The following is a 23,885-nucleotide window of genomic DNA, read 5'->3' as shown; positions in this document are numbered from 1 at the left end:
ACTGAAGTGATTCCAAGTCAGTAGGTACAGGCAAGGCGACTGATTCATCTAAAAATGGAATAGTAATGACTGGACATGAAAACTGTACCACACAGACATCTCGTAAAATTCTTTAATAATAATAATAATAATAATAATAATAATAATAATAATAATAATAATAATAATAATAATAATAATAATAATAATATATGCAAAATTCCAAAATGAATATCTACTCTGGTGTCCAATTTCTTTATCTCAGGCATTTATATATAAACTGACGTAGTTTTGAGGATATACGTATAAAATTAGATTTTGCGTCACTACAGAAAAACATAGTTTGCCTGTCCCATTCAGGGCTACCATATAGATGTACATTAATTGCATCGCATGAAACACGCAAGGCTTTTTTAACACTAACGGCTGATCGGAAGGAAAAGAGGCGGGGGGGGGGGCGGGGGAGAATAGACCCACAAGGGCCATTACTAGACAAGGAAAGGGGGAGATGTAGTATCGTGAACAACAGAGAAACAGACTGGTCACTTGTGAAAATCGGTATGGCTCGTTAAAAAATATCTGCTGATGTATGCAAAGCTTGTCAGTTTGTTCAGTGAGTTTATCGTTCCAAACGGGGTAACATAGGCATCTATCAGAAATCTGTGACAATATCCAAGCTCTAACCATGATTTTCATCACTGGCATGGCTAAATATACCGGAAAAAACTACATTAAAGACTCTGAGAATTACTGTCCAGGACGTAATCACCTGTGACAAAAGCCACGAGACTTCAGGATCGGACAACGTGACACACATCCACAAACAAAAGACAGTTATGTCGTTCACAAACACAAGTATTCTTTTTATTTCGAAAACTGTTCAAGTGACAAAAATGCAATTGTAGATATTATTCTGTGTCAACTGGATCAGCCTATACCTGATTACCATCGCCTTTATTTGTCTTCACGAGAACAGAAAAAATGAAATAATAACAGTAATTAAGAAAGTCGATGATGAGTAACGATTTCCGGGCCTCATCCGCGAATTGTACGTCAATTCCATGGAAGTTCAAACCTGACTGCCTAAACTGGATCTTCAGCGAAATTTTAAAACTAAAAGCCCGAAAATTTAATGAATCTGTGTTCTGTTTCCAAATTCTGCTATATATATATATATATATATATATATATATATATATATATATATATATATATAATACATATATATATATATATATTAAATACCTGTTACGTTGGTGAACATACGTTTCAGACAAATCTCATGTTCACCTACAAAGCAGGATGGACAGTGAAAAAGGATGGGATATTTTAAAACGAAATAACGCCAGAATTACCCCAGAATACTTAACCTAATTGTCATGGCGACGTAGCCTATACGCTTCGTCACCATCCACCTGAAAAACGACTTGCGTCCTGGCTCAGGATGTGACTTTGAGAGCTTGCCCACCTGGTTATGTAACAAATGTACATAAATGAATTTTAAAAGTAATGCATTACTTACCATTATCCCACCAACAGCTTAAAAAATTCCAAATAATTGAGTCTTGAACTCCCACAAGCCGATAATATGAAGTCGACGTTGTTCCAGAATTATATAGCGTTTGTACTAGGAAACCAGAATGATTGCTTTATCATTTCAAAGCAGTAAGAGTTACTGCACAAGTTGCATCTGCATGAAATTCCTTGTCAGGACAGAAAAGAACGCAGTATGGGCTACCAGTCACACAATGTCACAAGCGCGAAACTAAGTGGTGAACGTTAGGCTTTGGCGTCGATCATTCATAGCTTACCTCTAAGGTAGCTGCCAGTCGAATAGGATTAGTCATAACTGTAGAACATACGCAATAGAATCGGAGTTTAACTGAAAACTGTAATTTTCGGTGCAGTTTTAAATAATCTCCACTTTGGTGACAAGGTGTTAGTATTTCACCACAGGTGCTTTTGTTTACGTCTGGAAGAAGCGTTCGTTACGAACACCAGTTGCAATATGGATGAAATTTGTAAAAAAAACTTTCGGTAAATTATCTCGTTATTGACGGGACACTGATAATCTTCAGTAATCTCATAGCGAGCTCGCCTCTATAGAAAAATGTTCGTTTATTTCTACTGCAAATAAAAACAGACATGGTAAGATTAAGAAAAGAGCCACCCTCCAATAATCGAAATCATCCATGGACGAAACGGTTCACCCGCTGAAGGAAACTCGGTGCTGAAAATACCTTTCAAATTTTGTATTTCTCTTATCATTTTGATGATGTATTAGTTCTCTGGTCGCATTTAGGTTTGTAAAGTTCTAGATGATTTTAACAGGCATCCTATTTTCCACAGACATTTAAACTTTGAAGGGGTTATAACGGATGTCCTGTTCAGTTTAACAAACACAGAATAGGCTCATTATTAATTAATTATAAATTGGTAACTGTAAAACACGGCATAGTACCAGTCATCCGCCGTAGAGTATACACGAACTTTAACAAATAAGGTTAATAAAAAACATTTATCCTTAACTTTATTGACCGATTAACACTGATCAGTGAGATTGGTGTCGAATTTTAAAATGACAGTACACTGAAGTTTGAATACATATTGCATTGCAGATGAAGTATAAGCTAAGTATCATTCCCTCTGGATGGACTTGATGATGCATTTTAAAACCATTCAGTAATAATAATAAACATAATAATGATAAAACAGAGGGTATTTAATACTGATTTTCTTCTTTCCAAAGCAACAACAGTTTGGTCAGTCAAACAACAAAAATTCATTAGCAGGAGTCGTCAAGTTAAGGACGAGAATCCGTCAAGTCCAAGGAAATGGAAAAAAACCCAGTTACACATAAGAGGAACCAACATCAAAAATCGGAAAGCAACGATAGCGAACGGGAAATTACATCTGCACGAGGGATATGTCAACTTAGAACCACGGTCAGCGAGATTTAAAAGACACGAAAAGCTCGACCTGTCAACATGTTACGAACGTGTTGGTCGAATTAGACCGGCAAAGGCTTGGGTAAGATAAAGACTTTTCTGTTATGTCACTGTTGTTTTGCTTTAGTGGCTGAAAATGACAAAGCGCTCTAATAAGGTGTACTGTACGTCTTATTCTAGAACCACGACGAAAATAATACTTCATAGAGAGTATTTACCGAAATATCCATCCGATAAGCTGTAACGTAAACAGAACATCATTTGATTCAGCAAGATTCGCTCGGCAATTATTCTCCTTCCAGGGTGGAGAGACTTCTACTCGTTTCACTCTCTCATCTCTCATCACTTTCAAGACTTGATGTTGTCATCACAACCGCTGTCACTGAAGCTAATTAGCCATCTCCTCCATTTTCAAAGAAACAGCAATTAATAAACAGATGTCAGATACGACTTTGGTATTCATGAGGACTCGTTGCACGCAATACGAACGTTGTTTCATACTGAACTTTTATTACCAACGTCATCACTGCTGCTCTCTCTCTGGTAAAAGCTACAAGAAGTTATTTATGTTGACATTTCTTACTTTCAGGTTAAGGGCGGTTCTGCAACTATTAGCCATTAAATCCATTTCCGAACTCCTGTGGTCATCTGGAGCGATTCGCCAGCTTCTTCAGCTAAATAAAGAGGCTTAATATTATCAAGCAAAACTTAAACAATTTCACACTGACAAAAGGAACGTTGCTCGCTGAGTGTTTGTCAGTCAACGAGCAATTCTTCCAATCTCTGAGGCAAAAGTTAGCATACAAAGAAACATCCGATTACCCCATGAAAGGAAACTCAACTGACAAAAAGGAGTTTTTGGGTATTGCTATTACCCCGCTCGGTGTTGACTGAAAAGTACAGCGTACAGAATGAGAAGTAATGTTATTTTTCCAAACGGCAAATAAGATTGATCGCAAAATAATTTCCCTGGCAGCCCATCTGGTCAATGTAAAAAAAAAAAGGAAAATCATTTCCTGGGCAGAAACCCCCTCGTCAGCGGAAAATAAGAATTATCCTTCAGCCACGAGGCACACATAACAAACTTGTCTGCACTCGAAGCCAAGAAGTAAATAGATGGCGAAAAAACGAACAAAATAAGAGAAGTAACAATCGGGAGAGTTACTGTCTAAAAAAACCATACGGTTCAGCTACGCCCGAACGAAGTTATCCATCTTAGATCTCGCTCCCTGCTTAAAGCTTCCAGCTGTTCTTGATAACGGTGATGAAATATTCGTCATCATCGATGGATTTGCTGATGCCAGAATAGTAGTCAAGGAACTCCTCTTTTGTTACCTGAAAAAAGGGAAGAACCTCAGTTACAGAATGGAATGGAACATAGAATTCAGCGCTGAAACGGAAACTGGGAGTAGAAAGGTTTGAAAGGTGCAACAGGAGGAAACCCTCGCAGTTGCACTAAGAAACAATGGTTAGGAAAGGTTTGGATAGCAAGATGGAAGACAGAGAATATGAATGGAGGTACAGTAAAAGGAATGGAAGAGGTTGCACCTAGGGGCCGAAGGGACGCTGCAAAGACCCTTAAGTAATGCCTACAATGGACCGCGTGAGGTGCACTGACAGCACTAACCCCTAAGGGGGCCTCGGTTGCAGGGGTTTTATTTTATTAACTAGTACTTAAATGATTAAGGAAAGGTGAGAAATAAAAGTCAGCGATTATTTCATGGACAAAGGAGCTCCCAGTGATATGCCCAAGTAAAATTCCTTATAGCGGCTGGCATCTGCGTATACCCGGTCACTTTTGATATTCCATACGAACTCATACCGTTTTTATAGCCATACTTACACAAACAGTACGTGCATTATCACAACTGCAGGCTTTTCATACAACATCGCCTCTTTGTAAGTTATTTGCAAGCAGGGATACATAAGATTTCAGAGAATTATAAACATAAGTTTATGAAAATACTGTGTGCATCGTATTGTAATTTGAATTCTCAACTGATGCCACTGAATCAATTGCTTTCAATGAAACTGTTCGGGAGGAAAACTATGCCTTAGTGTATATATATGTATGTACATATATACTGTATATATATATATATGCATATATACATACATTATATATATATGTGTGTATCATGTGTGTGCTTGAGAGAGAGAGAGAGAGGTAATTTGAAACCGACCTTCCCGTCTTCGCTGACTCCCCCCTCGAACCTCCCGAGGAATTTGAGTAGGACCTCCTCCTCTGTGGACTCTTCGGAGAGGACCTTGGGGTGGTGAGAGGCGTCGTACCTGTCGCGGATGTCGTCCAGTGTGACGACTCCGTCGCCGCTCTCGTCCAACTTGGCGAAGGCCTCCTCCACGACCTCTTTCCTGGCGTCGTTCATTTCAGGCTGCGAGGGAAGAATTGGGTTCTCTGCGAATGATTTCTTTTAAAACCTTTCAAGAATCTTGAAGTCATCGGCAAATCTCCATATATGTATATATAAATAAATAAAGTTCAATTCCACGAAGGAGAGGGAAACACTGGAGTGCTGCGAGGCCTTTCGACTACCTGTCGTCCTTTACTTACTTTTATATTTCTTCGGTCTGCTTAGTAAAGGACGACAGACAGTCGAAAGGCCTCGCAGCACTTCAGTGTTTCCCTTTCCTTCGTGGATTTTATCTTTATTTGTATATTCATCACGTTCCATATTTTCGTGATTCAGTTTATATATATAGGCCTACACACACACACACATATATATATATATATATATGTGTGTGTGTGTGTGTGTGTGTGTGTGTGTGTGTGTGTGTGTGTGTGTGACAGGACTCTGCAGGTGAGCCATGAAAGTTTGAGTGAATGAATTCTTTGATGAACTCCGCAGCGAATGTTGTTACGACAGAAATCGTGACAACAGAACCGTAGTTAAAAACAAACATTCTAGGTCAACCACTTTCACTCACACACGCTACCATTAGCCTGCACGCAAAATTGGGTGCGTGCTTTCAGAAGCGGTTCTACACCCAAGTCAAACATTCTTACGAGACTTCTAAATCATTAAGCTTAAGCAAAAAACCTTTGTGACACGCACGATTTTGAATATTGCTGTCGCGTCCCAGACGAATATCAAGCATTAGAGAAATTCAATTATACTTGGAAGTTACAAGCTTTCATCACGCACTCATTAAAAACTTAATTGATATATTTTACGACAACGTGCCTATGGAATATCCGTTGATCTAAATATGGGCCTGTACACTAAATCGTTTTGTTTCGTATGCTATACCATCTACTGGATATACTTAGATTAAAAATATTATGGTGCAAAATCGATTTAATATTCTCGAACCAAAATAATCAAAGTGATTCAGCTTCGTACACAACCTCTCTCTCTCTCTCTCTCTCTCTCTCTCTCTCTCTCTCTCTCTCTGTCTTCTTACCCTGAGTTTATCCAGAAACTCAGAGTAGTTGATCGAGCCAGTCCCATCCTCGTCGAAAGCTGCGTAGATTTCGGCAAATTCTTCTGAGCTCATGTCCAAGCCAAACTGCTGAAGGACGTCCATGAATTCCTCTTTGGAGAGAGTTAGGCTCTTGTCTTCGTCCAGTCTTCTGAACATTCTGGAAAATCATTTCGGTGTTTATGCACGCTATCAAAACCTGGAAACTATTACAACAAACTTGATAATACATGCGTGGCTTTGAAACATTGTCTTGTATAAGGAAATGGGGGAACGCACCTATTACATGTAAAGCAGTCGAAAGATATCTTTAAAGGAACCATGACTTTCATTCTGATAGTTTACTCCTTCAACAAGAAAAGAGACATTACAAAACTAACAACGTTCTGTCAGTAGAGGGAAATCGAAATAGGCCAAGAAGCACAAGATACAGACGAAGAAAAATGTGGGAGAGAAGAAAACCCGAGGAGCATTACTGAGTTTCAAATGGGGACGGAAGCATCGACAACAGCGGTCAACGAAAATCTAGAAATTCGTTTACAGAGAAGAGAAGTAAAGCAATGGGTAGGTTGTTCGACTACTGGAACAATTAAATACATAATAAATAAATCAATCAATCAACAAACTACTTAATTCTGTCAGTTGCTAAACTAAAATAATGTCAAGAAGATAACTTGTATAGCCTGCAACGCGAGAGTAAATGTAAAGGTAAGTGCAACAGTCTTACAACACCTAAGAAGTATCAAAATCAGTATGAGTGTATCTTTGGACTCTTATTCATTGTCAATTCTTACTGTATAATAAAATTTGGTCTCAAAATTAGACTGAAAACAAAATTTCCTTTCATGGAAGAAATAGACGAAGCAGAATGGGACAACTGTACAACGCACTTTAGTACGAAAAGGTCCGAAGCATTCGAACATACAAAATGTTGTTCTCGTGACCTGCATAAGGGAACTTAATTTGCGATGAAGAGCAGTTGTCATGTAATACAACAAACGTACAAAGGAAAATTCGACCTAACTATCCTCGGCAAAGGTAAAATTCATATCTTCCACAGTAATTGGGGTATCGATGCAAATCTTAAATTCAGAGACCAATTTTGTACAGATCAATTTTTCAAGCAAATTGCGTTCCCCCTAAGTCATTCATCTTATATTGAAAATAGAAGTGTGCCAATTTCTCCGAAGCCGTTAAATGGAGTTTATAAATGACAGGCTACGAACTCAAGTTTATTCGATGATCTTTTTAAATTTAATGATTCCTTGTCTTGTACAGGCAGGCACGCTATTATTCAAATGTCCTAGAAGACGCAGTTCAAACGCTCCATGGAATTGATTGTTTCATGAATACGAAACACCTTAAATGGCATGCGAATCACGTCCGTCCATCGGCTAAAACTTGTATTTATGTTACAAGGAATGTGTGAAAGCCAGGCTTTCACGAAATCCCTGAAGAATTTGTGAAATGAGCAACTCGCTTAGGAACATTTGATCCCCGAGGGCTAGTACTAAACACGGCGAAACAGTGATTCATCTACGCTGCTTCGCCGTGTTTAGTACTAACCCCTGGGGATCAATTGTCCCTAATTGCATTTAATCCCAAGGGGCTAGTACTAAAATAAGGCTAAGCACATCTGAGACACCCCCTAGGGGCTAGTACTAAATACGGCGAAACAGTGGTTCATCTACACTGTTTCGCCGTGTTTAGTACTAACCCCTAAGTGCATTTGATTCTCCAGGGGCTAGTACTAAACACAGCAAAACGCATTTGAGACCGCCCCCCCGGGACTGTACTAAACACGGGGAAACAGTGATTCTTCTGCACTGTTTCGCCGTGTTTAGTACTAACCCCTGGGGACCAAATGTCTCTAAGTGCATTTGATCCTCCAGGGGCTAGTACTAAACACAGTGAAACAGTGTAGATGAATCACTGTTTCGCCGTGTTTAGTACTAGCCATCGGGGATCAAATGTTCCTAAGCGAGTTGGTCATTTCACAAATACCCTACGGATTTCGTGAAATCTCTAATTTCACTCATTCCCTGTAACACAATTATATTTTCTCTATGAGGTAAGCCATAGTATGAAGAATGTCCACAACTCTACGGAAACTCACTTCCAGAATTCACTTTGACCGCAAGTTTAGCCAATTTCCTTCCCCTCCACAACATTTCTCAGGAGCAAACCACCTACTTCCCAAACTGAAGGATGCTGTCGTATCCTCTGCTTAACACCAGACACCTTAACTTCTCCAGGGGATCGTGGGCGTGCTCGGCCTCATGGGCGCAGGCCTCCTTCATGGCATCCTCGCGAGTCATGCTGCAAAGTGTGAAAGAAACAAACTCAGTCATCATTAAGATAAAAGCTCCTATATGAAAGTCTGCGTAAGAGACAAGTAACGAATCTGAAACTGTACGTAAAGAACAAACGGGGCATTGAGATGAGCACATCACACGGAGAAATCACATAGTTAAGTTCAATCCTAACTGGGAGAAATGAGAACCTGTGACTTAGAGAGAGAGAGAGAGAGAGAGAGAAATCGCTTAGGCAATTGCCAACACATCAGACGTCATGAAGAGGGGATTGTCGACCCATCGATTGGGTAGAGTGTCTGAGAGGTAGAATACATCATAGCGGACGACGAAAAATATCCGGGGCCAGCGTGCATAATGGCAAGAGAAATGGGGTTATTAGGTGTTCTCGCCTGACACCACGTCGATAACGCCCACCCGAGTGAATAAAGGAGACTTTAATGGCGGAAAGGCTTGTGGCAAATTACTCTCATTTCTACGACGCAATGTAAAGTTCTGTAGCTAACACGTTGCTCTTTACTTATTTTACTGAGGACTTTTAGGGAAATGACGATAAGAAAACATCTATAACTTTTTAGGTAAGTTTATCTGAATTTTTGCGCACGGAAAAACTGCTCAAGTGTAAGAAAAGACTGTTCCTTTGGACCTAAAGGAATGATTCCCTTTGCTTGACGTGAAGGAATGCATCTCTTCGCAGTATGCAATCACATAAATTGCGCGAGCTTTAAATTCCTAGAAACGTTAGCTGCTGAAAATCGTGTCCCACTCTATTATGTATGAGAAGGCAATGAACTGGGATGTTTGTCACTGCCACCTGTAACAAAATTGCTGAAAAAAAAGTAAGAAGAATGATTATTGTATTTTCATTTTTCTTCTTACAAATCACCTGATTCATCGATACACACTTCATCTTTCGGAAGATCGCATTTCTTTGTAATTACCCAATACAGCTTTCAAAAGAAGCTACCATTTCACTGACCGAACTTCTAATAGTAAGATGTGTTACCACAAATGCGGTATCCAAACCACTTTAGCAAGTCGAGAAAAGATGAATTAGTAGTCTGTTGGCAAATGGGATCGGATATATTTCTTTTTTTAAGTTGATTTAATATAGAATTTAGGCCAAAGGCCAAGCACTGGGACCTATGAGGTCATTCAGCGCTGAAACGGAAATTGACAGTAAAAGGTTTGAAAGGTGTAACAGGAAGAAAACCTCCCAGTTGCACAATTGTTAGGAGAGGGTGGAAAGTAAGATGGAAGAATGGGAATATGAAAGGGGGTACAGTAAAACGAACGAAAGGGGTTGCAGCTAGGGGTCGAAGTCACGCACTGACGGCACTAACCCCCTACGGAGGGGTGTATAATCCAGGTAAAAGCCAGTCTATGATATCTCTTTAGCACATTATTCCTTTGCTTGAATTTATACTTCGCCATCATAGTTTCTTGCGTAAAGAATATAATTTATAATTCACTCCTTGATGTACATGTCAGTCAAATAAGGGAACTAGAGGCAGTAATATACTTCTTGTTTAATATGCTTCTTGTTCCAGAATTAAAGGCTCGTTCAGTTCTACAATCTAGTGGTGAAAATTCAGAAGGCTGGAGCTTACTTCACCCTGAATACTGAAGGCATTCCAGGAATTATGGCAACTGAAACAAAACAAGGGACCCCTTCCCCGCTGTAAACAAGTGACAATCCTCCACCTGCACTCAGGTAATGTTCTTCTGTAGTTTGGTTTCACGGCTGTCTAACGAGCAAGGTTACGCTTTTAATGAAAGACGTGATATATATGTGTGTATAGATATAGATAGATAGACATATATAAATGTGTATACATATAGTGTATATATGGGTGTGTGTATGTGTGTGCATGAGTTCGCCTACGAATGGACTTAATGAGAACGAAACTTACTTAATAATTACAACCCATTAATGTACAACGTTCCTTCTGAGCGCTAAACGGCGAGGAGCAATTTAACACCGACCAATTTTATCACCAGGGGTCCAACCAAGCACCTCGCCAGTCGCGAGGCCCTTTTATTCAGGCAGCTGCAATACTCAGAAAAAGAAATCGAGGTCACCTCCCGCCTTCCCCCTCCGCCTAATCGCCATTTCTTATCGAAGGGAGCTCGTTGTAGAATCCTGTTCGCGTGTTTTTATTGACTCTCGCGTCACGTATTTTGTTGACTAGCCGAATTCGGAGGCAGGAGGACGTCAGGTATTCTGACCATCTCTCTCTCTCTCTCTCTCTCTCTCTCTCTCTCTCCTACACAAGCACGCACAAACTATATCAACCAATTGACGCCATTCAACTTTTTGTGTCTTCCACATCACGATCAGCGAGAGACCCCGTGACGTACATGCGGAATGCCGTGATCACACTCACACGTCTGACGTCATTCCTGTTGTTAAGGCTTTCGAAGATTCATATAATTCTATTAGTTATTCAGCAGTTATTAGTGTTCACGAAGGCAATCCAATTATCTTCCTTCTATTGTCTCGCTTAACAGCGTATGCCGTCGAAATAGCAGTAAAGCTACAACGAAAGGTATGTTGCCACGCACAGCATGCCCAAGTTGCGTGTCGTCCTCCTGATCGAAATAATTGCGTTCTTTCCACCCACCCACCCACCCCACGACGACCTTTACTTCGAATTACCAATGTCTTCACGAGCAATACAAAGTTGGAAGAGGCCGGGACCATTCTGTTTTGTCAATTTTATCACAGCAACAACTTCAGCCCTCCCTAAAGTACCTTGGAACACGAAATATAGATTCTTCCTATTTCAAAGAATGGTGGTAAATCTAAGCGTTCCATTAGGCTGCGGTTTTGTGAAACGCAAGGCATTTGATTGGTATGTTAAATGTACCTAAACTAGTTTCTGTTAAGCTTAATATTCTGGATATTTCTCAGCCTTTTCGATAAGAAGACGGCCCTCTTTCGTCAGCAGGAAACGCCGATTGCTGTCCTAACCATGAAAAGGGCCAGCATAAATTAGCCCTTAAAGCATTCCCTTTAGGTATAGGATCATTCCGAAATCAATTAAATGTTGAATGTAAGCTCGAATTACCTTTGCCGGGGAACCTGACAGCCTATAATAATTCTTCAAACAACTAGACCAGCTCTGAGATGCGAAATCGTTGGATAGGTTTACACTTTGCAAACACCAAACCATTGATTAGCAGGGAACGGTACCAGAAGTTATGGTATGATTATAGACTGATAGGGAATTATCTTTACCACTTTCCCCCATCCTCTCTCTCTCTCTCTCTCTCTCTCTCTTTTTTATTTGCCGCAGTATGACATCACACCTGGCGTTACAAGGATAACGGGGTCACGCACCTTGTAACGGCTTTGTTTTGTTCTTTTAAGTGAGGTCACTCGGAGTTAATCCTAGCCCCAGATATTAAAAGAGAAGCCGTTTCTACTTATTTTTCTGCTATTTTATTTTGTTCCATCTAAAAATTAGGTATAATTAGGTGCCAAAACAAAGCGAGACGCTATTTGTTTATTTGCCCTAAAAGCGTGTGCACTAATGAACTCCTTTTTCGGCTCTGTAAAACAAACTTTGGTAGTCATATAATTCATCGGTTAAAAATCTTATCAAGTCATGACGCTTTCTCGCTCGCTGTCAGTCAAAAGAGAATGTTAAACTCAGTGATTTAATTTTCAGGTTTGAAAGCGACTTGCTTCCAGATAGAAAACTATATATGAAGCTCATAGATTCCTGCGTGTACATATAAATTATAATATATATATATATATATATATATATATATATATATATATATATGTGTGTATGTGTGTGTGTGTGTGTGTGTGTGTGTGTGTGTGTGTGTTGTTTGTATGTGTATATGCATACACACCAATATGCCATTTATTGCATGCCACAGTCACTCTTTAGATGATGAATCAAGGGTGAACTCCTTAACAGAATCCTTTTTATGTACAAGCTGCTTCGTATGCTTGTACAGGAGTGTCACAAACAATCACAGACACAAACATACTGTATGTGTGTGTGTAAGTGTTCGCAAGCGTCAGTGTGTATTTGCTCTCATGCTCGTAAAGTTAAGTATACCTTAGTTTAACCAGACCACTGAGCTGATTAACAGCTCTCCTACGGCTGGCCCGAAGGATTAGATTCATTTGACGTGGCTAAGAACCAACTGGTTACCTAGCAACGGGACCCACAGCTTATTGTGGAATCCGAACCACATTATGACGAGAAATGTATTTCTGTCACCAGAAATAAATTCCTCTAATTCTTCACTAACTTATTCATATTTATTACACAATCTTTTTTAACTACGGTCAAAATTTTCCTTTCCAAGGCAGACTTTCCCGACCTAAACCCGTTAAATAGATTGGAAAATGTTTAAACTAGTCCCCCACCCACCCCCTGCCATCGTTCAAATACTGATCATCCAATAAACAAAACAATCCAAGCATTTGAACCCCTATCTACCTACATACCTATCTATTAAAATACCTTTCATCCGATTCTTCCGCCATATTGCCTTTCACATACCATCTTAAAACAGTCAGGAAGCCCAAAGTTCATTTAAAATCCAGAAAATCATTGCAGACTTGGGTCCGCGACTAGATATCTATAGAAAATCATAATGCCCGATAGCGGTAATGACCAACATATCTTTAATAGAGCTGGCTTTTTCACTTCGGAAATCGCTTGCCCATTTGCCGCTTTGATTCGTGCTGTTGCTAATCAAACTACAAACACCTAATTACCAGATTTATAGCAACAATCACTAGGCATCAGTGTCAGTGTTCATACCGAGCTCCGATTACCCTAGAACAGTGATCTTCAATCAAAACAGGTGAGCCACGGATATTTAACTAGATTATAATTGCTAGATTAACTATATAAAAATAAGAAAATAAAATTAAAACAAAAGAAATAGAAATCTGAAACTTCAGGGTAAAGACGAAACTGTAATTCATTTTATTGCCTCATTGCGCCTTCTTGCCGAGATCCAGAACTGCAAAATTAATGCCAATTTTGCAATGTTTGAGAATTTTTGTGAAGTTGTTGAAGGTGAAAAATGAACTGAGATCCTTGTTCCAAAATGAAATAATCAATACAAAATAATTTTCCAGATACTTCCCTGATAAATTAGATCTGTCGTTTATAGCAGATCCATTTAATATTGAGCCAGATTCTGCGCCATGACCAAGATGAATACTTGGAAAAAATTTTGATTCTAAAAAGAGCTAATTCTGGGCTCAAGTAATTGATAAATGACTTACTTATGGCTTTTCTACCCTACTTCAAATCAAAACAAAAGTAAGAAACCGCTTAGATGTGGAGGATGACATGCGATGTAGAAATTAGATAATTGTAGATATGAAACAAGTACATATATCTCAGCTACAGAGGATTACCATGAACAGCCGAGAAGTTGCGTTTTATGTTCAGTACATGAATTTTATTTACAATAATCAAAGTTCAGTCGTTGATTTCTGGATTATTAAATTTAACTTTCATGAAAATTTCTTAGATACATTTACCATATAATGCATTTATGAAAATTCTCTTTGAACATGTTAAGAAAATGTAATAAAACCTGGTATTGTATGTTTTATTATGAACATAATTCATAGTAAATCTGGCGGGCCATAACATTTGAAATGCCTAAAGTTGGCCTTTCTTCCATTTAATAATGCAAAACTGCCATTTGCTAGTAAGTGTAGAAAACGAGCAAAGAAATTCCCTGGAATAAGATTAAAGTAAATGAATGATAATAATAATAAATAAATGAATAAAAAATATAGAAAATGAGGGGGAGGGGTGCTTTGCCAGATTCAGTCACCCGTGATTAAATGGTTTCCGAAACGTTTTATTTACAAAATGCAGATGTACCAGATCCTGTTTTAACAACAGATGTACCAGATCCTGTGGTATGCACAGCAATAGCGGTGGTTGAAATATGTTTGATGAGGGAAAAACTGATGTTTTCCATCCTACGTACCTTCCGATATTTCCGTGGAAAATTAAAAGTTAACTTCATAAATGAGAACTGTTTAAGATAGATAGAATACAGGATTTAGGCCAAAGGCCAAGCACTGGGACCTATGAGGTCATTCAGCGCTGAAACGGAAATTGGCAGTAAGAAGGTTTGATAACTGTAACAGAAGGAAAACCTCGCAGTTGCTCTATGAAACAATTGTTAGGAGAGGGTGGAAGGACAGACGGAAGAAGGAGAATATGAACGGAGGTACAGTAAAAGAAATGAAAGAGGGTGCAGCTAGGGGCCGAAGGGACGCTGCAAAGAACCTCGAGTAATGCCTACAGCACAGAAAACTGTTTAAGGTGTGGTTCATCAGCAAAGGCTAGCGGTGGGTACGATAAGTAAGAATGGGTCAGGAGAGAAGATGAACTGTGGAAAAAAAAAAAAAATTGAGAATAGGTCAGGGAGGAAGGAATGGCGAAGAATTTGGGCGCGTAGCGAAGGCGCCAGGGTGAAATGTTGCGACTCTTTTTCCTCCAAGGTCGGACGCAACCGCAACATTTTGAGTACAATCGATATTTATTCCTCGACCTCCTGGGACCTTCCAGGAAGTTTGGACAATGGTTTAATAGCTTTCATACCTCAAGCCTTCCCACACACGCGCACACACAGACACATCTATATATATATATATATATATATATATATATATATATATATATATATATATATATATATATATATAGAGAGAGAGAGAGAGAGAGAGAGAGAGAGAGAGAGAGAGAGAGAGAGAGAGAGAGAGAGAATTTGCACGTATAACTGAGAGCCAGTTTTATAACACGAGATTGAAAAACTTAAAAAAAAAAAAAAAAAAAAAAAGTTGACTAATGGCTTTAAAATACCGCAGTCTACAGACATCGGATTTCAGAATGATATAAGACAAAAAAAATCCAATCATGATGTCAAGAGAAAAATCACTATAACAAAAGTTAACATCTAAATTTGAGAGAGAGAGAGAGAGAGAGAGAGAGAGAGAGAGAGAGAGAGAGAGAGAGAGAGAGAGAGAGAGAGAGAGGATGACCTAGAAACGTTCCAATAACAACTACGGGAGAACGATACGAAATTTGATTGGCAATGGACGAACTTGTACAAACACAGGTCAACTTTAGAAGCAAGACCTTTGGACAGAGCGATGAGGACACGAGGCGCTTGGTTATCGCGCAGTGTGATTGAAATGTTTTCTTTTCAGCTGGAAAAATAAAAAGAGAGCTTTTATTATTCTTTTCTATCTTTGAAAGAAAGCCCACTTTAACTGTGGTGCATCACTATATTGTGATCGGAAATAATGAGTTAAAAAAGCCACAATAATGTAATAGATAAACTGTATTTTTCAAGATACAAAAAAAATACAAAAAAGGGAGCTTTCGACCGTTTGCGCAACGGTCGAAAGCTCCCTTGTTTTTATCCCTTTTTTTGTATTTTTTTATTTTGAAAAATACAGTTTATCAATTACATTACTGTGGCTTTTTTTTTTTTTACTCATTAAAGCCCATTTTCACTGAATGATTTTATGCAGCTTTTCGATAACACTCCTTAATATAACTCGATGTTATTTCCAGGCAGAGAGGAAAGTTTTATACAACAGACGGCGGCCCTCAGTAAAGATAGAAATGTTTCAAGCTTAGCAATAACGAAAACAAGAACCGTAACTTATTCTTAGAAATTCCGCAAATGTAAACATAACCATTTTGCCTCCCCGATCTCCCAGAGCACTTGACTCCAATGAACTGCTCAGTGTGTCATTCCATTTGGCATTTGAAGTCCTGACCTCCGGCTAAAATCGTCCACCGAGATTATGCTGGCGTATTGAGACCTTAAATGTCACGAACCCAGAAAGAAAATGCAATTGTACTCTTGCAGGAGCTTCAAAACTGCAGATCCGAGAAGTGTTCATTCGTGCCTTTCTTTGGCTATCATTCAGATGCGGACGCATACTGCATGTTGCCCCTCCACTGAAATGGGAGTTTTAATGCTTTTTAGTTTTCCGTGAAAGAAAACTATTGCGTCGGCTTTGTTTGTCCGTCCGCACTTTTTTCTATCCGCCCTCAGATCTTAAAAACTACTGAGGCTAGAGGGCTGCAAATTGGTATGTTTATCATCCACCCTCCAATCATCAAACATACCAAATTGCAGCCCTCTAGCCTCAGTAGTTTTTATTTTAAGGTTAAAGTTAGCCATAATCGTGCGCTTCTGGCAACTATGTAGGACAGGCCACCACCGGCAAGTGGTTAAAGTTTCATGGTCCGCGTGTTCATTCACGGAGAATGAATACGCCGCATGAATTAATCTGAGGGCGGAATCAACTGATCGCTTACTTTCATGCGCAAAAGCACACGGTACAAATGACGAAGCTCTCCGAACGTATTTTCTGGACTCAACAATATGCTTGAAGGAAATAAAAACGAATGATACGCAGTTCTAGCGTGCTTTGTTACTCTTCTGGCTCTTGGTAATAATGTGAAATAAAATCTTTCATTACATTTCCACGGTATTTTCTTTCGCTTTGCGTATTTACCCCGAAATGAGAGAAACCAAAATACATATTTGACGATGAGGGGAACTGAATATAGAATTTTTGGGGGGCCAAAGACCAAGCGCTGGGACCTACGAGGTCATTCAGCGCTGGAAAGGAAACTGAGAGCAGAAAGGTTTCATAGGTGTGGCAGAAGGAAAACCTCAAAGCAGTTTGCACTATGAATCAACTGTTAAGAGAGGGAGGAACGTAAGATGGAAGAAGGAGAATATGAAAGGAGGGACAGTAAGAGGGATGTAAGGGGTTGCAGTAGGGGCCGAGGGCAAGCTGCAAAGAACCTTAAGCAATGCCTACAGTGCACCGCAAGAGGTGCACTTACGGCACCCCCATCCCCCCTACGGGGTATATGAGGATGAGTCACCTTAAACACCACAATCTCCTCGCTGTGTACAGCTCGTCCTGTCATTATTTTCTTCGACGATTTACGAGGGCGACTCCTGAATTATTTCTCAGTTACTGGTGTCAAGAGCTATAAGCAGTGGGGAAAAAAATCCCTTGAAGCACGCTATAGGTATTCAACCTCGTGTATATATATATATATATATATATATATATATATATATATATATATATATATATATATATATATATATATATATATATATATATATATATATATATATATATATATATATATATATGTATGTGTAAGTATTGCTAAATTTTTATAACAACAATTAAATCGACCATTTAATAGGCAATGAAATTCATGTGATCTCCCCTTTTAAACGAATCGGTTAAAATATCACTGGACGTTATAATGATGACTGTGGAAATATCAATTCTGAACGAACTATTAACTTACAAATGAAATTTGCTTTTTTTTTTTTCCGGAAGCTAACAAGCGCTTACTTTTCTCGCAGTCATGAAGACAATATGATAAATATTTTGTCTTCACTGAGATGTATTCATCTGCTTATCTATTTTTTTTATTATGATTTTATTTGACTTTGGCTCCTGGGTTGCGCGTTGTTTAATTACTGCAATATCTAGAAGCAACAGGATTTTTAGTGTTGTTCTCGTAAAATATTGTTGTGGTTTTTGTTAACAGGATATTGGCGTTCATATCTGCAGATCTTCAAACACCTTCGTCAAGTAAAGAAAACAACACATTAACTGAAAAAAAATATTCCTTAGAATAAAATCGCAATTAAGCTGCAATAAAATTGTGAGACAATTGCGACGAGACTGCGAAAAAATTGCAACAAAATTCGACTAAACTTTCAGTAAAATTGCAAGAGTTGCAACAACATTGCAAACTGCAAAACTGCCAATTGCAACAAAATTGAAAAATTCCAATAAATCGCAACAGAATTGCAATAACACTGCAATGAAATTGCAACAGTGCAACAAAATTGCTAAAGAATTGCAATAACACTGCAACAAAATTGGCAAAGAATTGCAATAACACTGCAACAAAATTGGCAAAGAATTGCAATAACACTGCAACAAAATTGGCTAAAGAATTGCAATAACACTGCAACAAAATTGCTAAAGAATTGCATGAACACTGCAACAAAATTGCAATAAAATTTAGAAAAAGAAACTACTGATATAAAGTACTGGGAAAAAAATCAGAGAAGTTCAGATGGAAACTTCAACCAAGTATTCAGTAGTCGACTGCGACGAGGCAGCCTGGACCTTCAAAAATGAAGATTTTCTTCTTCCTCTCTGTTTTAGAGTTTTGACGCGTGCGAGGGGACTGAAGCTGCTTCGCCTGTGGGATTAATGGCAAAGATGACTAAATATTCCACTAAATACGATACAGTACATTTTAATATACTGTGATCTTTATATTATTCCTCTGTACATCGGGCACCAAGGTAGACAGTTACTACCCTAATCCTCAACGCAAACTTTATAGAACGGCACAGTGACCTCGTAAGCACGCTACGTCAATAATGGACAAAAATCCACCGTTGAAGCCTGTGGTCATATTGATTTACTCTCCATAACTGGACTGGATCTGTGAATTAAACAAAAACAACAGACTGTGCCTCGAACATAAAACCGTATCGTAAATTCCAATTCGTTACTCACTTGTTGCAGTTAAGGATAACTGAACCGTAGCGGAGTGCAAAGGAAAATTTATGACACTGGAAAGTCCTTTGATACGCAGCGTCACGCAAACAACCGAAAACTTTGGTATGCGGTCTGGTCCATAAATCACTCCGGGGAAGTAAGCAACAATGCCACGCAGTCTCGCCCGCCCTGCGGTTGCGCCCGTTTGATAAACGGTTACGCGGAAGAAGCCCATGCAAGCAGGTACAAGGGCAACGCCCACCTCCGCAAACTTTGGCTGGATCTAAGGAATGTGGCCAGCAAGAGCGGGCTCATATTTACCCGTATGGATTGTCACGCGTCGCCTGGTCGTGGTAGGCTTGCTAGGTCGATCCCCACTCAGATGCTTGCCTCCCCCCCCCCCGCAACTAGCCCCCCAGTTGAAATTCCCTCTGTAGCTAAATTTTAACCCTTACAGCATTTGATACATTTGCATATAGTAAGAGTCGAAAATTAATTGAAAATTGAGCTCTATCATTTCAAATACAGGTCTACTAATTACTAATACCATTATTTTCCTTCATTCACATGTCTATATACATTCGAGAATAGTATATTTTACTAATTACAGAATTGGTACATTAGTTTTGTGTGATTTTCTTTGATCCCATACCCCCCCAAAAAAAATATCTTGGCCACACCTAGGCCCCCCAACTGATGGAATGCTAGCTACGCCACTGGGGAAATATTGGGGAGACTGTGTAAAAGAAGGATTAGACTTATTTTACGTGGCTAAGAACCAATTGGTTACTTAGCAACGGGGCCTACAGCTTATTGTGGAATCCGAACCACATTATGGCGAGAAATGAATTTCTATCACCAGGAATAAATTCCTCTAACTCTTCATCAGCCGGCCGGAGACTCGAACTGGGGCCTAGCGAGTGCCAGTCCACAGCTCTACCGACTCGCCCAACGAAGAGCTAAAGGAGACTGTAGAATGCACGAAGGGCAAGAGACAGGTCATGAGAAGTGAAGTCAGTAACAGTCGAGATGTTGGCGATGCTATAAAACCACATTACTGCCAGTGGTTTGCAAAAGACGGAATTCTGATAATCGGTGCTGACTTGGACGGTAGAATGGTGAGTAGATAAAGGTGCACTATAGTTTTAGGTAATAAGAATGAAAGCGACATTGGCTAATGAGTTTGTAAATGTCGACATCCAAATTAGGAAAAGAGAGGAATGTTGTACACAAAATTAGCAAAATTATTAGCCATAAAAAGTATTGCTTAACAACGACAGAGAAACCAAGGCTGACAGAATGTTTAGTGGTCTCGGGTGAACCTTGTAATACACCGTATAGATTATTGGTTGCAGATTTAGTCCCACAGAAAGAACGAAGGTACAATAATAGAAAGGCGACTTGAGACACCGTAGGTAGTAACTGGAGCAAAAAAAAAAATTAATAAATAATAACAAAAAGAAAAAATGCGCAGTTTCTTCGGCGCAATCGGGTTTTCTGTACAGCGTATAATGCTGTGTGAAACTCTCGCCCACGGCCCATGAAACCCTCAGCCACGGCCCGGTGGTGGCCTGTGTTGTTGGCACCTATAGCGGTGCCAGACGCATGATCATGGCTAACTTTAACCTTAAATGAAATAAAAACTACTGAGGCTAGAGATTTGCAGCCCTGTAGCCTCAGTAGTTTTTAAGAGAGAGAGAGAGAGAGAGAGAGAGAGAGAGAGAGAGAGAGAGAGAGAGAGAGAGGGGGGAGGGAAGGGGGAGGGGAGTACTGCCAACGGGTCGGTAAGACCAGAAATGAGAATATACAAGAATCGAATATTGAGTGGTCTGACGTGGTCTGTACATCATCGGGACCTTGCCTCATAGTAACGTCTGCGGTTGCTCTTAGCGAGTGTGTCAGAGTGAAAGGGTTATGGGACCTTTCTAGTGTGGATATCTTGGCCATAACAGCAAAGCCAGGGGAAGAATTACACGGGAGATTTCAATTATGACAAGAAAGTAAAAATAAAAATACTTTCTAAAAACCTTCAGTTACCATGAAGCGAGTAAAACTAAAACAGAAGTGACGGTGTTTAAGGAAGGCAGAAGGGACTACAATCAGAAACCACCCAATCAACAATTACATATGATATATTCCATTTTGAACATCTAAAAAAACAATAAATAGGAATAAACAACGAGAAAAGAGGATCTGGTATGTTTTTAAGATTGTAAGCAGACGCTCTAGACGAAATATTATAGAAATTACTAGTGAGAGGAGAAAAGGTCTTGCCAAAGACCTCCTCTCAGGCAGATGCAGTGCAAAGGAATCTTTGGAAAGAGTGCAGAGAAGGTGTGAATGAGATGAAAAAAATTGTACATTCTATTATTGGACTGGAGTACAAAATTTAGCCCAAAGGCTGAGAGATGGGACCAGTGAGATCATTCGGCGCTGAAAATATTATTGTTCGGAGAGGGTGGAAAGTACGATGGAAGAACGAGAGTATGAACGGAGGTATAGTAGAAGGAATGGACGGGGTTGCAGCTAGGGGCCGAAGGGACGCTGCAAATAACCTTCAGCAAGGCTGACAGTGCACCACGTGAGGTGCGCTGACGGCAATACCCCCCTACGGGTACATTCTCTTATTATTTTGGGATTTATTTTTCCATCGCTATTCATCGATTGTAGCGTCATAAAAGAACCTATGGCACTATGAACCTCATCAGAACTTTTCCGAAGGGAAGCGGTTCATATTAAAAATTAATTACCAGATACCTAAATTCCGAAGGCGTCTCTTCATGCACCTCATAATCCACCGCTCGAAGGGTCTTCAATTTTACAAACCCCTTGGCCTATCGCTGCCGATTATCTGAACCGATATTGGAACCCCGGTGAATACCTGACGTATCTCATCCACATTTTACATCAGCTGATGCTTCTTCCTGTTTCCTCTCTTCACTGGTCACATTTTTCAGTTCTTTGGAAGAAGCTACGATGTTCCTAAAAATTCGGATGAGAGTTGGTTCCAAGTCAGAGATCAGGCATTACGTTTGAAGTCAAAACTTGTAGACGCAGGGTTTCAAAATACCAAACAACAGATATAAATTTCTTCCTCTCTCTCTCTCTCTCTCTCTCTCTCTCTCTCTCTCTCTCTCTCTCTCTCTCTCTCTCTCTCTCTCTCTCTCTTTGCGGTCAGGTTTTAACTTTAAGGACTCTAAGTTAATACCTTCCTGCCCGTCAAAATACTCTGCTCAGAATAGCAGAATCAACTAAAATCCACTTTCGAAAACCGGTTAAAAATAGTGAAAGCTCGTCTAAGATGTTATATTCTCGTTTTAGACTAAAAATGTTGTCGGGGGCAACGATGCAGGAAATTTTTATATTCTTAAGGAGCCTACGATTTCCATCACATCGGATTGATTTAAAGCGCGCGATTCTTCGTTCTAAGAAAAATTACCAATACCTCCCTGCAAATTCTTTTGACAGTGCAGTGGACACGTAACCTATGCATGAGGTACATTAAATTACATTGTTTCATGTGTTGCTGTGATATGACAAACATACTGGATGTTCGTGTTCAGTTCAAGCAAATTGCAAATGTATAGGTAGTAGATATGTTAAGACTACATTTTGGTATCTAATTTCTGAATATGTACATCAGTTTATAACTTTGTTTGTCTTGATTCATTTGAATTAACTCTACCTCTTAAACATATTTCTTACAAGAAGCATATATATATATAATATAAATATATATATAACATGAAAATGTAAAAGTTTTCTAACATACACCAGGTGAATAAACGCTCACCGCCGTCTGTCGTCATGTCAACAACGCATAGCCTAGTGAAATTACCCAGCAGGAAAACGCACTGGCAACAAAAGGCTCAGCTGAATGTAAACAAACCGCCACGCGGTGAATTCTCTAAAGGGACCACATAAACCGCAACTTTCATGACTGTCTGAAAGTTACCGCTTTCAGAACCAAAATTTCCATCTAAATCTTACTACAGCTCAGCTCGAAAACCATTCAAACATCACCGAAAAGGCCCAAAACAAGAGAGAGCACAAAGAAAGCTATATACTTACATTGCTTGCTACGGTTGACTGAGGTGAACGGAAGAAACGCTACGAGACACTACCTGCAAGGCTGCCGGCTAAGCTCTGACACTCACTGACCACGTCGATGGATTGATTCACTTTCGTGCAGCTTTTAGGGGTGGGGTTAAGGCGAGAATAATGGGTGAAGCCCTGAGGGGGGCGCTGGTGGGGTCAGGCATTTCTTTAATGACTATTCCTTGAAGGCGTTGGCAAGAAAAGAAAAATAAATACGTGGAGGCCAAATGGCAACGATAAGCCTTGCCTGAGTTGACAGTGTTGATGACCATGCAGTTTAAAAAATAGCGTAAAAAATTGGCAGTTTTTACATTTTTTCACTCTTTTTTACTTTACTTACGTGAATTTCAGGATGTTATAGAAACCTAATTTCAAAAAAAAAAACCTTTGAAAACCGTTTAAGAATGCCTTAACACAGAACCGTTCAATGCCATTTGCAAATGGTGGCTCTTGAGAGACCAAATGTAGTAGTGAGAATCCTTCCAAGGCGCCAATAATGATTAATATCCTTTATGAATATTG

The 23,885-nt window shown here is 39.4% G+C and overlaps 1 protein-coding gene across 2 annotated transcripts; it reads right to left on the bottom strand.

Annotated features, from left to right (window-relative positions):
* Positions 1–2,496: 2,496 nt before the first annotated feature.
* Positions 2,497–23,475, bottom strand: LOC136855673 (crustacean calcium-binding protein 23-like). 2 transcript variants are annotated; one of them, XM_067132927.1, is made up of 5 exons: positions 23,337–23,475; positions 8,565–8,690; positions 6,354–6,531; positions 5,111–5,320; positions 2,497–4,262 (listed from the first exon to the last, which is right to left on the bottom strand). In XM_067132927.1, exons 2-5 carry the CDS (start codon positions 8,687–8,689, stop codon positions 4,161–4,163), a joined length of 615 nt encoding a protein of 204 aa, XP_066989028.1. In that variant the 5' UTR covers position 8,690; positions 23,337–23,475; the 3' UTR covers positions 2,497–4,160. The 2 variants fall into 2 exon arrangements, with proteins under 2 accessions (XP_066989028.1, XP_066989030.1); XM_067132929.1 differs by lacking the exon at positions 23,337–23,475 and adding an exon at positions 10,597–10,695.
* Between the last annotated feature and the right edge of the window lie 410 nt (positions 23,476–23,885).

The sequence above is a fragment of the Macrobrachium rosenbergii genome, chromosome 32 (assembly GCF_040412425.1).
Source record: "Macrobrachium rosenbergii isolate ZJJX-2024 chromosome 32, ASM4041242v1, whole genome shotgun sequence".
Taxonomy (NCBI): domain Eukaryota; kingdom Metazoa; phylum Arthropoda; class Malacostraca; order Decapoda; family Palaemonidae; genus Macrobrachium; species Macrobrachium rosenbergii.
The sequence above is the reverse complement of the archived record's forward strand: the minus strand, read 5'-3'. Positions and strand labels throughout refer to the sequence as shown.